The following is a 12,971-nucleotide window of genomic DNA, read 5'->3' on the forward strand; positions in this document are numbered from 1 at the left end:
AAAAATCAACAAATCCGTACTGGTTTACCCTCAAAAATGTAAGTGATGTAGTTTGCATTGTGCATTTCTGACTTTAAACATCCTTGGTAATATTCTATACATGATACCTAAACCTACTTTAAAGTTATTTTAAGAAAAGTAACTAGTGTTTGCGTTCCTGCTTTGGCAGAGTTGGCTCGAGCAGTGAGACGGAGAGTGAAGCAGGAGATCTGCTGGAGCAACAGTTTGAGGAGCTGAACAACAAACTCACATCAGCCACTGACCCCACTGGCTACCTGCGCATGGTGTCCAGAAATAACGTCTTTAACAGGTCAGAATTCATACCATTCCATTGATTTCAAAAGCATGTTGTGTGCGTATCTGATACATGTGTGTATTCCTCTAACAGAAGCTGTCAGAGTATGACCAGTTTGTACAGCGCCACAGTGTCTCCAGTGAAAGATAGTCTGTCATCACCTCATTACCGACCGGCTAACATTGGAAAACCTCCCCTGCGAGCCCTGTATGACCTACTCATAGCACCAATGGAAGGGGTGTGTATCATATGTATGCTAGTCTCCTGTTTCCATTTCCATTTGTATGTTTTTTCATCTTTTTGTCCTTGTTATTGTGTGTTTTTTATTCCTAGGGTCTGATGCACAGTAGTGGACCTGTGGGCAGACACAGACAGCTTGTATTGGTGCTGGAGGGAGAATTGTACCTGATCCCATTTGCTTTGCTCAAAGGCAGCTCCTCTAATGAATACCTTTATGAACGGTTCAGTCTGATTTCAGTACCTTCTTTAGCCAGCCTAGGAGCCACGGTTAAGGTGTGTAAAAATATGTTAAAAAAAAATAATAATAATAATATATATATATATATATATATATATATATATATATATATATATATATATATATATATATATATATATATATATATATATATACATACACACACACACACACATTTAAACACTGTTGGGCATAAAAATATATTCTTTGATGACTCACAGGCTCATCCTCGCCGTGGTGGTCCAGTACTTTGTTCCGATGGAGGGTCAGTGGCAGCAGTCATCGGAGCTCCTCGTCTTCCCCCAAGTGTGATGGACCGCTGGCTGTGGGGTCCATTACCCTCAGCCCAAGACGAGGCTCTCTGGCTAGGAGATCAGCTGGGATGTCACCCCTTGACTGGCGGCAGTGCCACAAAAGAGCGTGTACTAGCAGCTTTAAGTCAGGCAGAGTGTGTCCACTTTGCGACTCACGTATCCTGGAAGCTCGCTGCGCTAGTCCTGGCCCCCAGTCAGGAGCATGTCCGAGGAGAGAGGGCAGGTGGGAGGGCCAAGGAGAGGTCGCTGTGTGGGGCGTCGACATTGGGTGAGACAGCCGATCAGGATGGAAGGGTTAAGAAGAGTCACAGCAGCCCAGAGAGACTGAGGGGTGCCGATGAAATGAGCGAAGATGGGGAAAGCATGTGTGAAGCAGAGAGTGTGTGCGACAGTCCATCGCTTCAGGACTTCCTCCTCACTGCTGCTGATATACTGGACCTGTGCTTGACGGTCAAGTTAGTCGTTTTAAGGTAAAACCCTGTAGCCCAGGTTCATGAAATAAGATATGTCATAATAATAAACAACAAGTATAAGATAAATTATCCTCCACTGGGTCAACTCCATTCCACTACAAGGTTATGGTAGAGTCATATTTGAAAAGGGTTGTGTTTTTACCACCTGTTGAACATAGAAGATAGAAGAAGTTCCCCTTTAAAAGAAGTCCAATACATTACCATGGCTTTCTATTTCAAGTCTAATGCGAACCTTAAACAAAGTTTCTGTACAATATAATACAATATAAGTAGAGCAGAAGAAACACTAAACATTGAACATCATATTGAAGTAATATAAGGTACTGTTACACATGGTATTAGACGTTCACCTGACCCCTGACCTCCTGTCGCCTACTCCCAGGTTGTATCCCGAGTCCAGCAGCAGGGTGACGGCTGACGGAGTGGTGGGTCTGACTCGAGCCTTCCTGGCTGCAGGGGTCCAGTGTGTGTGCGTCTCTTTGTGGCCTGTACCAATTGCTGCCTCCAAACTGTTTACTCACACCTTTTACACAGCGCTTCTCAACGGGACCAAAGCCAGCGCAGCACTGACAGAGGCCATGAAGACACTACAGAGCAGCAAGCACTTCTCACATCCCTCTAACTGGGCTGGTGAGCAGACAACACCTCACATAAACAGCAGAGGGAGAAGTACAGTCAGGTTTTTTTTTTCTTTATTACAATATCTTTATTGAACTTTGGTATACATAATAAATTCAGTATTTACTTGTACAGTGTTGTTTTGAAAGAAAATACATAATCTGCCCCCCCACTCCCACCCCATCATATGAACAGAACAGAACATCCACTCTCTTACCCTCACTGTTAAAGGAAATTAAAGGACAAATAAATGATATGAGCTTAAATTTTGTTATATTTTATTGTACATTGCATAAAAAACACTTTCAGATGTCATTCACATTCAAACACCACAGAGCAGAAATTATTATATCATAATACAATCAGGCCTCCAGTATTTTGTCCTACCCCTCCTGAAAGATTTGTCTAATATCTGCTTTTTTTAAAAATAAATTGTAGAAAGCATTTTCAGATACCTTCATATACTTCTACTTTATATTTAAGAATATATGTTAGTTTCTCCAGGCCCATACATTGTGCCATAGCATTAAACAAACCACCTATTTTATTACTTTATACTTTTTCCAACATAGAGCTAACATCCTCTTGGCCTGTAATATTGCAAAGTCTATGAATTTGCATTGCTGGAATTTCAATTTTAAGTTCCTTGGATGCAGATGTAATAGAATTAACTTAGCGTCAAACAGTGCGGTCAGTTTAACTTTAAATGCAGAATCACTACGCAGGATTTTCACACTTGCAAATGTAAATACTCTGTTAAATTGCACAGACCAAAACCCTCATCAGGCAAATCAAATAATGAAAATTAAAATGAAACAACCACAGTAAAACATCAATATAAGTTTGAGGTTCTGTGTCAGGCTGCAGTACAGAAAGGTGGAGTTTCAGTCCTGATTTAAAGATAATATGTTCCAGAGAGAAGGTTCTGAAGTTTCCTTTATTTTGTTAACTGAGACACCAACATTTAGAGAAAAAAGAGAGGGTGTTTGGCTTATATGCGGCAAATGTTTAAGAGATAAGTGTAACAATGACAGTAAATGATATCCTACTGGTATTGCCAACACAATAAAAAGAGAACAGAATGTATGTTATATGATTAAACTTTCATGTTGTTTTATAGACCATATTTTATAGACCTTAGTGTGTTTTTCTTTCAGGTTACATGCTGATTGGCAGTGATGTGAAGCTGAACAGCCCCATGTCACTGGTTGGTCAAGCCCTGACAGAGATCCTCCAGTACCCAGAGAGGGCCAGGGACGCCCTCAGAGTACTCCTGCATTTGGTAAGACATGATCACACCAACTCCTATCAGTGTGTATGAGTTAGGATCTATCAGAACTGAACCCAAGAAATACATCAACCATAATTTAGTGCCAATTCTCTGTCAGCAACTTGTTCATACAGTTAGATCTTAAGAACATCGGAAAACCTGATAGGCTTCTATTTTAGCAAGATTTTATGTCACTCAGTTTTTCACCAACCATGAATTTTCGGTCTTTTCTGTTAGTTTGATGCATGGTTTGTCTTTACCTCATAAAATACACTATGTGCTGAAAGAGAAGAGGGAATGTGCTTAGCCTTTGGATCAATACAAATTTGTTTCTGCATATGCTGACCACCATCAATAAAAGCCCTGTAAGACCATGTCACCATGTGGTCCAGCCTATCCCAGAAATCAGTCCATGAATCTCAAAAATACCCAAATCCACAAAAGTATCATAAATCCCTTTTTTTCTTTTCTTTTTCTTTTCTTTTTTTTTTTTTACAGCCCACACTGTGTCTCTTTGACATATAAACCAAAAGGGAAGAATTGATGTAATGAACAGTGGCTGAATTCCATGTAGTTGCATGAGTTTTGGGGCCTTGGTTTTGATGGCTTTCTGGAGTAGCTTTCAGAGGCACATAAATGGAACAGAGCCATGGTTAATTTAATCAGTAACACCTGTACTTTTACTGCTGTAACAAGCCAAACTGTCTGGAGTGAAAAAGATTTGTTCAGGGTACATTATCCCAAATCAGAAAGCCCCATGGATGATGAATCCACCTGAAGGTAACAGAGTTTCTTTCTCTCTATTCCACAGGTTGAAAAATCTTTACAACGCATTCAGAGCGGTCAGAGTAATCCCATGTACACATCACAGCAAAGTGTCGAGAATAAGGTATGTATGGGTGTGGGTGCATTAGTCTCTCTTCTTATACTCCAACCTCCAAATAAGTGGCCCCTCAACTCTCTCCTCGCGTCTCTGTCCTCTTACCGGGTGAACGAGCCAAGGAAGGGGGTTAAAGTGCTGGCATTTAACAAACTGACATGTCCTTATGTAATTTTTAATGAACACCAGTTAAACATGGCATGTGGCCGAATTTTATTTCACAACACAACTGTATTTCATGATCTCTGTCAGATGGCAGCGCAACAGTATTATTGAAAAAGTACAGATTTACCTTTAATTCAATTTTTAATATGCCGTAATGTGATAAGAATGAAGTAACATAATACAGTTTATGTTTATAATTCAAAACATATTTGATAGCATATTCCATCATCTTAACCCTTTCATGCATGTTGTACACTTATTTACAGTTATTCAAACCTCAGTCAAAACAATAATACTTGCAATAATAACTCCAAACTAGTAGAGTTTATAGTAGTGTATAGCACTGCAAAACCTCAGTTACCACATGGATTACCTGATAATTAATGCATGTGTTATTTTATTACATTACCAGTTCATTTATGTGGATGCTGATGAGCCAAATTGGTCATAAATTCACTGTGTATATGAACAAGTTTATACAAAATATGATGTTTATCATTAAAATATATTCAAACCATAGACATGCAGTTGTGTATCTCACTCAAAATAAGAACTGAATCCAATTGGACTCGTTCAGATTTATGAATATGTACTGCTTTCATTTGTTGAGTCCAATTCCTGCCACGAGTTGTACAACCCAGCTGTGTGTCATGCCTCATGGATGCCAAAAATACTTCCACAAAAGATACACCTGTGTATCTTTTATTGATCCTCTGAGAATCCCCCTCAATCCTCTCCTATCAAGATGCACTTTAGAAATTGAGACATCCCCAAAGGCGACGTGCTGAGATTGATTTCCAAGTGATGAGCAGGTGGAGTGAGGAGACGAGAAGGCACAAAATTGAGAAATGAGAAGAGCCTTGTGTTTTGTCCTCCCATATTCATCTGTCGTCTTTTCTCTCAATTAGGTTGGCGGGGTGCCTGGGTGGCAAGCCCTCCTATCTGCAGTGGGTTTCCGGTTGGACTTCTCTGGCAGTGGTGCTGGTCTCCCTGCAGCGGTTTTCTTCCCTACTTCAGACCCTGGGGATCGGCTTCAACAGTGCAGCACCACTCTGCAGTCCCTGCTCGGTACCACAGCTTGTCTGATATGAAGTCTGATTAAAATTATTCCTGTCATGTCACACACATTAAACAACAACCTCTGTAGTCAAACCAGGAGCTCAAAATGTCCAGATTGTTAACACTTGGTTCTCACATTTCATCTCGTTACTCCAAGAAGATATTTTATGTGCTTTGACCTCAACAGACTACTTGTATCCAACTCAATTTCTGAGTTTTTTGGTAGTATTTAACATAACAGCTCAGCAACAACATGGTGATAGTTTGTAATAAAGAGGCCATTAAAAAGAAATTCCATGTTATTTCCAAGGTAATAACTAGTTATAAGCTGGTAATAAGAGTTGATTTTTCCTGGTAATATTACACTGAAATTAATGTGATATCACTCTGCAGCCCTTATGATTACTACACAGAAACTATTGTCATTGTTTCACAGCATTAAACTTATGATTTGTCCCATATTACCTTGAAAGAAAAGGGAATGTAGGAGTTTTGTCTTGTTCCTGTCTTTAAATGTATTTCTTATTTATTAAGCTTTAGTTTTGGTCTCTTATTATTCGATTATTCAAATTTTGGTTAATCACCAGGATATAGTAAAATGTTACGTGATGTCTGACCTTGTTGTTTTCAGTGAAGTAACCTATGCATTCATGTTAAGTGAGATTCCAAACACCAAACACTTCAAAGGGAACTGGGAAGGATGTAGGGGAGAACTGAACAAAGGTTGTTCAGTTTGCATTGGGTACACAAGCAATATTACCCATTAGTCACTGCTGGAGGAGAAGCAAAAATGTTTGAAAGAACAACTAAGGCTATTATAAATGATGTTACTATTTATGTAGTTTAATTATCTAAAACCAGCAGTAATCAGTAAGTCAAATTTTTCTAAGAAAACAGCTGTTAACACATTAGTAACTGAGTTATTGAAATAGCTTAATTTCAATAATAATTTTGTAGTATACCAGTTTTTGTCTAAATATATATTCAGTGTTTCATATCAGTGGTGTAAAAATTCGACGGTAGGAGCAATACATATCTAAGGTGTTTACATTACCGGGGTAATGCATTGCAAAAGTAATATTTGCTTTGGTGATACTACAAAAAGTGTTTTGACTTGAGACAAATGAAGACAAAAGTCATCTTTGGTCAGAATGTCTATGTTAGAGGGTGTTGCAAATGTAAGACTTTTGCCAAGCGAAGTTCCCTTAACAGATATTCTGTTTGCAGGGAGTAGGGGAGTTCTGTTTATGTACACCGTAGATTGGAAATTGGGTATAAATGTAGATGTCAAAATTGTAGAAGTAATGAAAGGGTAAGAAAAGTATGAATTAAAAACTATTGTCTTTCTATGCACCCTCAGGTCTTACTCCTGCTGCTCTGCAGGCTCTGTGTAAACTGGTCACAGCATGTGAAGCAGGAGAGCAGCTCATCCATAAGGTACTGCCATGACGTAAACTATGCACATATGTTAACAGTTGGAAATATGTCATTACTGTCATTAATGCATGTATGTTATTGTTAATAGTTTTTCTTTTGTTGTGTTTTTGGTCTCAACTTTTATTTTTCCCATGATTAGCCAGAGAGAGGACAGGGACTGTATGAAAATTAGAAAGGACATGGGGTGGTTAAAGAAAAAAAATATTATTTATGTATTTATACATGATTATATGGTTTAGTCCTTAGACTGTTTAAACAGCTCAAACTTTATTAGTCAGTATCTCTTATTGAAAACATAGACAATGGAAGGTGTTCATCAGGTAAAGTACATCCCACACACAGGCCGAGGCTTTATCACAGCAGACTGGGTTCAATTCTGACCTAAGGCCATGGGCTGCATGTCATTAACCTGCTCTCTCTTCCTTCTCATTTTCAAACTCAGTAGAATAGTAGATATTGGATGTTTTTTCCATTTTTTTTCTAAGGCTATGTTCAGACTGCAGGCAAATGTGGCCCAAATCCGATCTTTTTGCCCATATGTGACCTGTATCCAATCTGTTAAAGACAGTTTAAACAGCACAAATCCAATTTTTTCAAATCTGACCCAGGCCACTTTCATATGTGGTCCTAAATCTGATACATATCTGCTATTTTACAATACGACTTCAGTTTGAATGGCCAGGTTGCATTTATCCGACCTTTACATCATTGAAATGCAACAAATGTCACAATTTTGTGTCCCAGGCAGAGGGGCGGTGGGAAAAACATACTTACTTCTGTAAACACAGTGCATGCCTGTGTGGTCACGTATTATGCCAGGACCTCTTTTGCGTATGCGGGTCACTTCAGGGATGCATTCAGTTCATACTCAAAACTGGTAAAAGTCACATTTAATGTGTAATATGAACGAGCACAAAAAAAATCGGATTTCACCAAAAAATCCCAATTGTGCATTAAGACCTGCTATCGGAAGGTAGCCTAAATCAACAGGAAACATCAATAAAATCTTGTCTTCATCCCCAACCCAGTGGTTTTCATACAGTCAATATTTTGTCAGAAGTATCAGTATTCCTGTAAAAACACACAAATATGGATTTCATTACTATTTCATGAGTTGTACACACATGTTGCAAGACTCCCAAGTTTGTCCATATTGCATATATCCTTCATACCAACTCCCATCAGGTACATCTTAAACATGAATATTCATCAATCATGCATGGTGTGCCGTGACTCAAACCCACAATTTTTATAGGAATAAACAACTAAAGCTCCTTTATCTCTTCCTCACATACCCACTTCACACAGGCGGTTAAGAGCATGGTAGGAATGGTAAGTGTTTCATAATGATAATGCTGACATATTAGAGAGTTTATCATTGGTAAATGCAGGAACACGCATAGAAAACATAACGTGCTGTGCAATTTTAATCCCCCTCGGCCAAATATAGTGTAAGATTCTGTTGAAAGTTACTACCCTATAATTTACATTAGATTGTCTTTGTGTAAATTTGGTGTGGAAATCTCAATGCATTCTTCAGATGATGCGATTACGTCGTTGAAAGGACATGTCGCCATTTAATCTTGAAAAAGTAGGTCAAGGTCACCTATTTGCAATAGGCTTTTGCTCCATGCCGAGATGCAGTATAAATTTGGTGCAGATATCTCAATGCATTCTTCAGATAATGCGATTATGTCATTGAATAGACGGACGGATGGATGAACAGACAGGCGACAAAACATGTATAATACCCCTTCGGCCCGAAGTTGGCTGAGGTGTAAAAAGCACCAAGTCAACATACATGAGCAGCTTATTGTGGCTGTACCACAATTTTTGGTAGTAGTTCTCATAAAACATAAAACATTGCTCTGTCTTTTCTCTCTTATCATGATCTCTCCCTTCTTTTCTAAAGCTACACCAGGTGCTGGTGCAATTACAGTCAGGTGACAAAGAGCAGGACTTCTCACTGGCTCCTATTCAAGTGTCGATAAGTGTCCAGCTCTGGAGGCTTCCAGGCTGCCATGAGTTCCTGGCTGCACTTGGTAAGTGGCGAATAGATTAAACCACATCTGACTTTCATTTACAAAAATACACCAATAAATGCAGAATCACAACAGATCAAAATTAGAATCATTTGATCGTTAGTTGATGCTTGGGATTAAAAAAGGTTATTACATGTCTCTCTCAGGGTTTGATCTTTGTGAAGTTGGTCAGGAGGAAGTTGTGTTGAAAACGGGAAAGCAGGCCAGCAGGCGCACCATGCATTTTGCCCTACAGTCTCTCCTTGCGCTCTTTGGTGAGAGCAGTGCATTGATGATAACATTCATCTTTATTCCAGCTAAATCTTTTTCTGTTTAAAGTAATTCCCTATCTTCTCCTAGACTCTACAGAGCTTCCCAAGCGGCTGAGCATGGACAGTTCCTCTTCCTTAGAGTCTCTGTCATCGTCCCAGTCAACATCACAGCCACACTCCCTACCCCTCTCCTTTGGTTGTTACCCACCACAGCCCTCTTTCTTACCACCCGTTTGCCCCGACAACCTGTCGTGCGATGCGATCTCTGTCTACAGCCTCAGTTCCCTCGCGTCGTCACTCAGTTTTCTGTCCAGACCAGAACCTGCAGGAAGTGACATCATCAGCCAGCGATCAAACCAACAGGACCAACCTCGTGGAGGAGCTGGCCTTTACAGCTCACATCGCCATGCGGGTGGCCTGTCAAGAGGCCGACTGACCAGTCACGGAGGGGGATTGGCAGGAGACAGAGACGAAGAGGAGTATGAGGGTTACTCCATTATAAGCAGTGAGCCATTAGGACGAGGGGGAAGGGAATGTGACACGCTTCCTCTACCTGCGGGACACCGACATGCCAGAGGCGCTGCTGGGAGAGGATCTACTGGGGGTCATGGGTATCCTATTACAGTTTCCTCAAAGGGAAGCATTAGCACACCTACATCTCCAATTAAAGCTCCAACACTGCCTTTGAAAGTTCCCTCAAGCCCCAAGCCCATGTAAGTTCAACACTCTTTATTCAGGATGAATGATTATGGTCCTCAATAAAACATATCAAAGGGGTCAGTTTACTCAAGTACAGTATATGTATTTTATAGCCAGCTTCTAGTGGTATCCACTGAGTAAAAGTATTGAGATTCAGATCAGAAAAAATAACTGTCTACAATCCATCAGTTTATCATGTTGGCTGGCAGTCTGGAAGAATCTGAGGCACTTTAAGTATTTTTTTTTTCTTGGATTTGACATAATTCTTATCCCTAAGGAGCAGTTTTCTCACTTTTGTGTCACTTTTTAATTGTTCCTGAACGAGTGAAGGACATCTCATTTCATCTTTATCATATTTCAGTTCTAGTGGCAAGAATTTCAACTTTGTAGAGATTAAATATTCCCCTGTGTGTTCTGTGTATTACATGAAGTTGAAAGAACATTGCACTAATCTACATTATTCTATGTTTAAGGCCTCAAATAGCATTTAGAGCTTTTTACATTACAGTTGGATAAATTTCAACGAATGTGTTCGCTTGCTTACTAGTTTTCACGTACTTCCAGCAACAACGTTTGCTATTAAAACACTGTCAAGTGAGTCATGTTGAAGGTCAGCTTACTGACTATTGAACATTTACCAATGGTATCTGTTTGTGCTCTGGTTTAGTGTTGTTTTCTTGACAAATATGTATGGATTTATTAATACTCTCAACAACCCTCTCAAGTGTCTTTCCAAGTAGCAACCTAGCAACTGCAGAAATGTTAGAAATCATTGCAAAGAAATACATACATAGTTGTTACATGAACACAGTCAGTATAATATCATTCTTTTTTTCATTATTATTTTACACATTTTAATAAGACTTTTGCTTGTATTTATATTTTCCAGTCCATCTCCTCAGAGAACTGGGAAAGGGAAGGTGAGCAGCTCTGAGTCAGACCAGTCTAGTACTGAGACAGACAGCACAGTGAAGTCCCAGGAGGAGAGGACAGGCCCTGCAGGACACCTTGATCCCCAGGAACTGGCCCAGAAGATTCTGGAGGAGACCCAAAGCCACATGCAAGCTGTGGAGAATCTGCAGAAAGCAAACACCAGAGGGAAGACACTGAGGGGGTCTGAGGGAAAAGAAGATTCAGGTAGCAGACAGCCATCTCTCTCTACGCCCACCACCCCAACTCTGAGTCCCACTGGAGGACCACGAGGGTTTCAGCCCTCTGAGACCAGTGCATTTAGCAGACCCCCAAGCAGAGCTAGTTTAAAGGCCTGCTCCTCTCCTCTTTCCCTCTCTAGTCATCTCTCGCCCCTCTCCACTTCTGTTTCAACACCTCCTCCTACTCGACCCAGACCTCCATCCCGCTCCTCATCACTGCAGAAAATCAGTTCAGGCAGTCCAGCTCATTCATCTCCTTCCCAAACTCTCTCTGGAAAAGAGAAGACAGTTTCCCCAGATGTGCATGCACAGGCTCAAGTCAAACTAAAATACCCTACCTCAGCATATACGCCCCACATCTCACCTTCCCGCTCCTCCAGTAACCTCTCCATCTCTCCCGTCTGCAGAAACCCCTCTCCTGCTGGAAGTGCCCCTTCTCCAGCTCTTTCTTACTCGTCCACAGGCTCTGTTTCTGCCTCTTCCAGCCCTGCAAACACTCCCGAACTGAATCAGTCCAAACAGGATAATAAAGTCCAGGCAATCCACAACTTGAAAACCTTTTGGGCCAGCGCAGCCCAGAAACACGAGGTGCGCTGCCCGGCCAGTTTGCTCCAAGGGGGGAATAAGAAAATGAGTACAGTTCAGAAGGACGTTTTGGGTTTGCTCAATCTCTCACCTAGACATGAGTCTATCCACAAACATGGAGAGAGACCAGAGGATCACAACTCTGATGGCAGACCTAATGGTCACCAAAAACTAGAGGCTAAACCACCTCCACCCCCATCCTCTAATCTTCCTACAAACAATAAAGGAGGCCTCAAACTTCCTTCTGGGAATGGTTACAAGTTTGTTTCACCAGGACATTTCTTTCCATCTTCTAAATGTTAAGTTTGGTTTAGTATTTGCCATGCTGTTCGCAGAGTCAGTTGGCCAAATTTATGTTTTGTTTTTGGTGTATGAGAAAAGTTGTCTGTTTGTTAACAAAATACAACCAGATTCTAGCAATACCTGCTGAAGAAAAGGAAAAAAGTAAAGTGTGACACTGAGAGATTTTATGTCATTACTTTTTAGTGAAGGGACAAAACATTCATGTTTTGAATGTGATGATTGTGCCTTCTTACGGAGAGAGCTGGAAGGACAAAATAACTCTGCTGTACAGTAAGAATAATGTTTATTTCTAGCTTTAATTGTGTTTCCCTGACTGACAAGAGAGCATGTGTCTCAATGGCTCCATGTACACTGAAAATAAATTTTGACTTGCAGACTGAATGCCTGTTACCAGTACAGAGAGGAGGAGATCATTTTTATGTCAAACTAAAACGCTCGCTATATTTGTGTAAGCTGACCTTAAATGGATTTTGATTTATTGAGTAATAATTATTGTTAAATGTCATTATCAAGGCTTATTGTTGTCATTTATTTTGTAAAGTATACTGTGTTTTCCAGTCATTGTTACACATTTTATAAAAACAATTAAACCAAGAAAGCCCAATGAAAAAAATCTTCAGATATTTCTTCTTTAATATGGTTGAACCTCTTGCTTTTATGCTGATGTTTCAGTAAAATTATGCTATCCAACTTTGCAGCCATGCCAAACTATTAAGAGCTGTATCTAAATTCTCAAAAAGTTAATACAAATGCTACCTTGCTTTTCTTGCCTTGAACACAAATCAGTTTATATATATATATATATATATATATATATATATATATATATATATATATATATATATATATATATATATATATAATGTGTGTGAGTGTGTGTGTGTTCTTTATTTAACTTAATACTTTTGTATTTTTTTTATATTTTGATTATTTATATGTTTTTCAATATTA

At 39.7% G+C, this 12,971-nt stretch overlaps 1 protein-coding gene across 3 annotated transcripts in view; it reads left to right on the forward strand.

Moving 5' to 3' along the window:
* ttc28 (tetratricopeptide repeat domain 28) overlaps positions 1-12,679 on the forward strand; it is a 139,992-nt gene extending 127,313 nt beyond the window's left edge. The window contains exons 22-35 of one of the 3 annotated variants that reach the window (XM_030149640.1): positions 170-310; positions 389-533; positions 629-808; positions 995-1,557; positions 1,943-2,190; positions 3,336-3,460; positions 4,260-4,337; positions 5,402-5,561; positions 6,913-6,989; positions 8,298-8,321; positions 8,902-9,031; positions 9,178-9,285; positions 9,371-9,995; positions 10,871-12,679. In XM_030149640.1, the coding sequence (XP_030005500.1) occupies positions 170-310; positions 389-533; positions 629-808; positions 995-1,557; positions 1,943-2,190; positions 3,336-3,460; positions 4,260-4,337; positions 5,402-5,561; positions 6,913-6,989; positions 8,298-8,321; positions 8,902-9,031; positions 9,178-9,285; positions 9,371-9,995; positions 10,871-12,020 (3,754 nt within the window). In that variant the 3' untranslated portion in view covers positions 12,021-12,679. The remainder of the gene's footprint in view (positions 1-169; positions 311-388; positions 534-628; positions 809-994; positions 1,558-1,942; positions 2,191-3,335; positions 3,461-4,259; positions 4,338-5,401; positions 5,562-6,912; positions 6,990-8,297; positions 8,322-8,901; positions 9,032-9,177; positions 9,286-9,370; positions 9,996-10,870) is intronic. The other 2 variants (XM_030149642.1, XM_030149641.1) reach the window with 2 other exon arrangements.
* Positions 12,680-12,971: the final 292 nt, after the last annotated feature.

This window comes from Sphaeramia orbicularis, chromosome 12 (assembly GCF_902148855.1).
Source record: "Sphaeramia orbicularis chromosome 12, fSphaOr1.1, whole genome shotgun sequence".
Taxonomy (NCBI): domain Eukaryota; kingdom Metazoa; phylum Chordata; class Actinopteri; order Kurtiformes; family Apogonidae; genus Sphaeramia; species Sphaeramia orbicularis.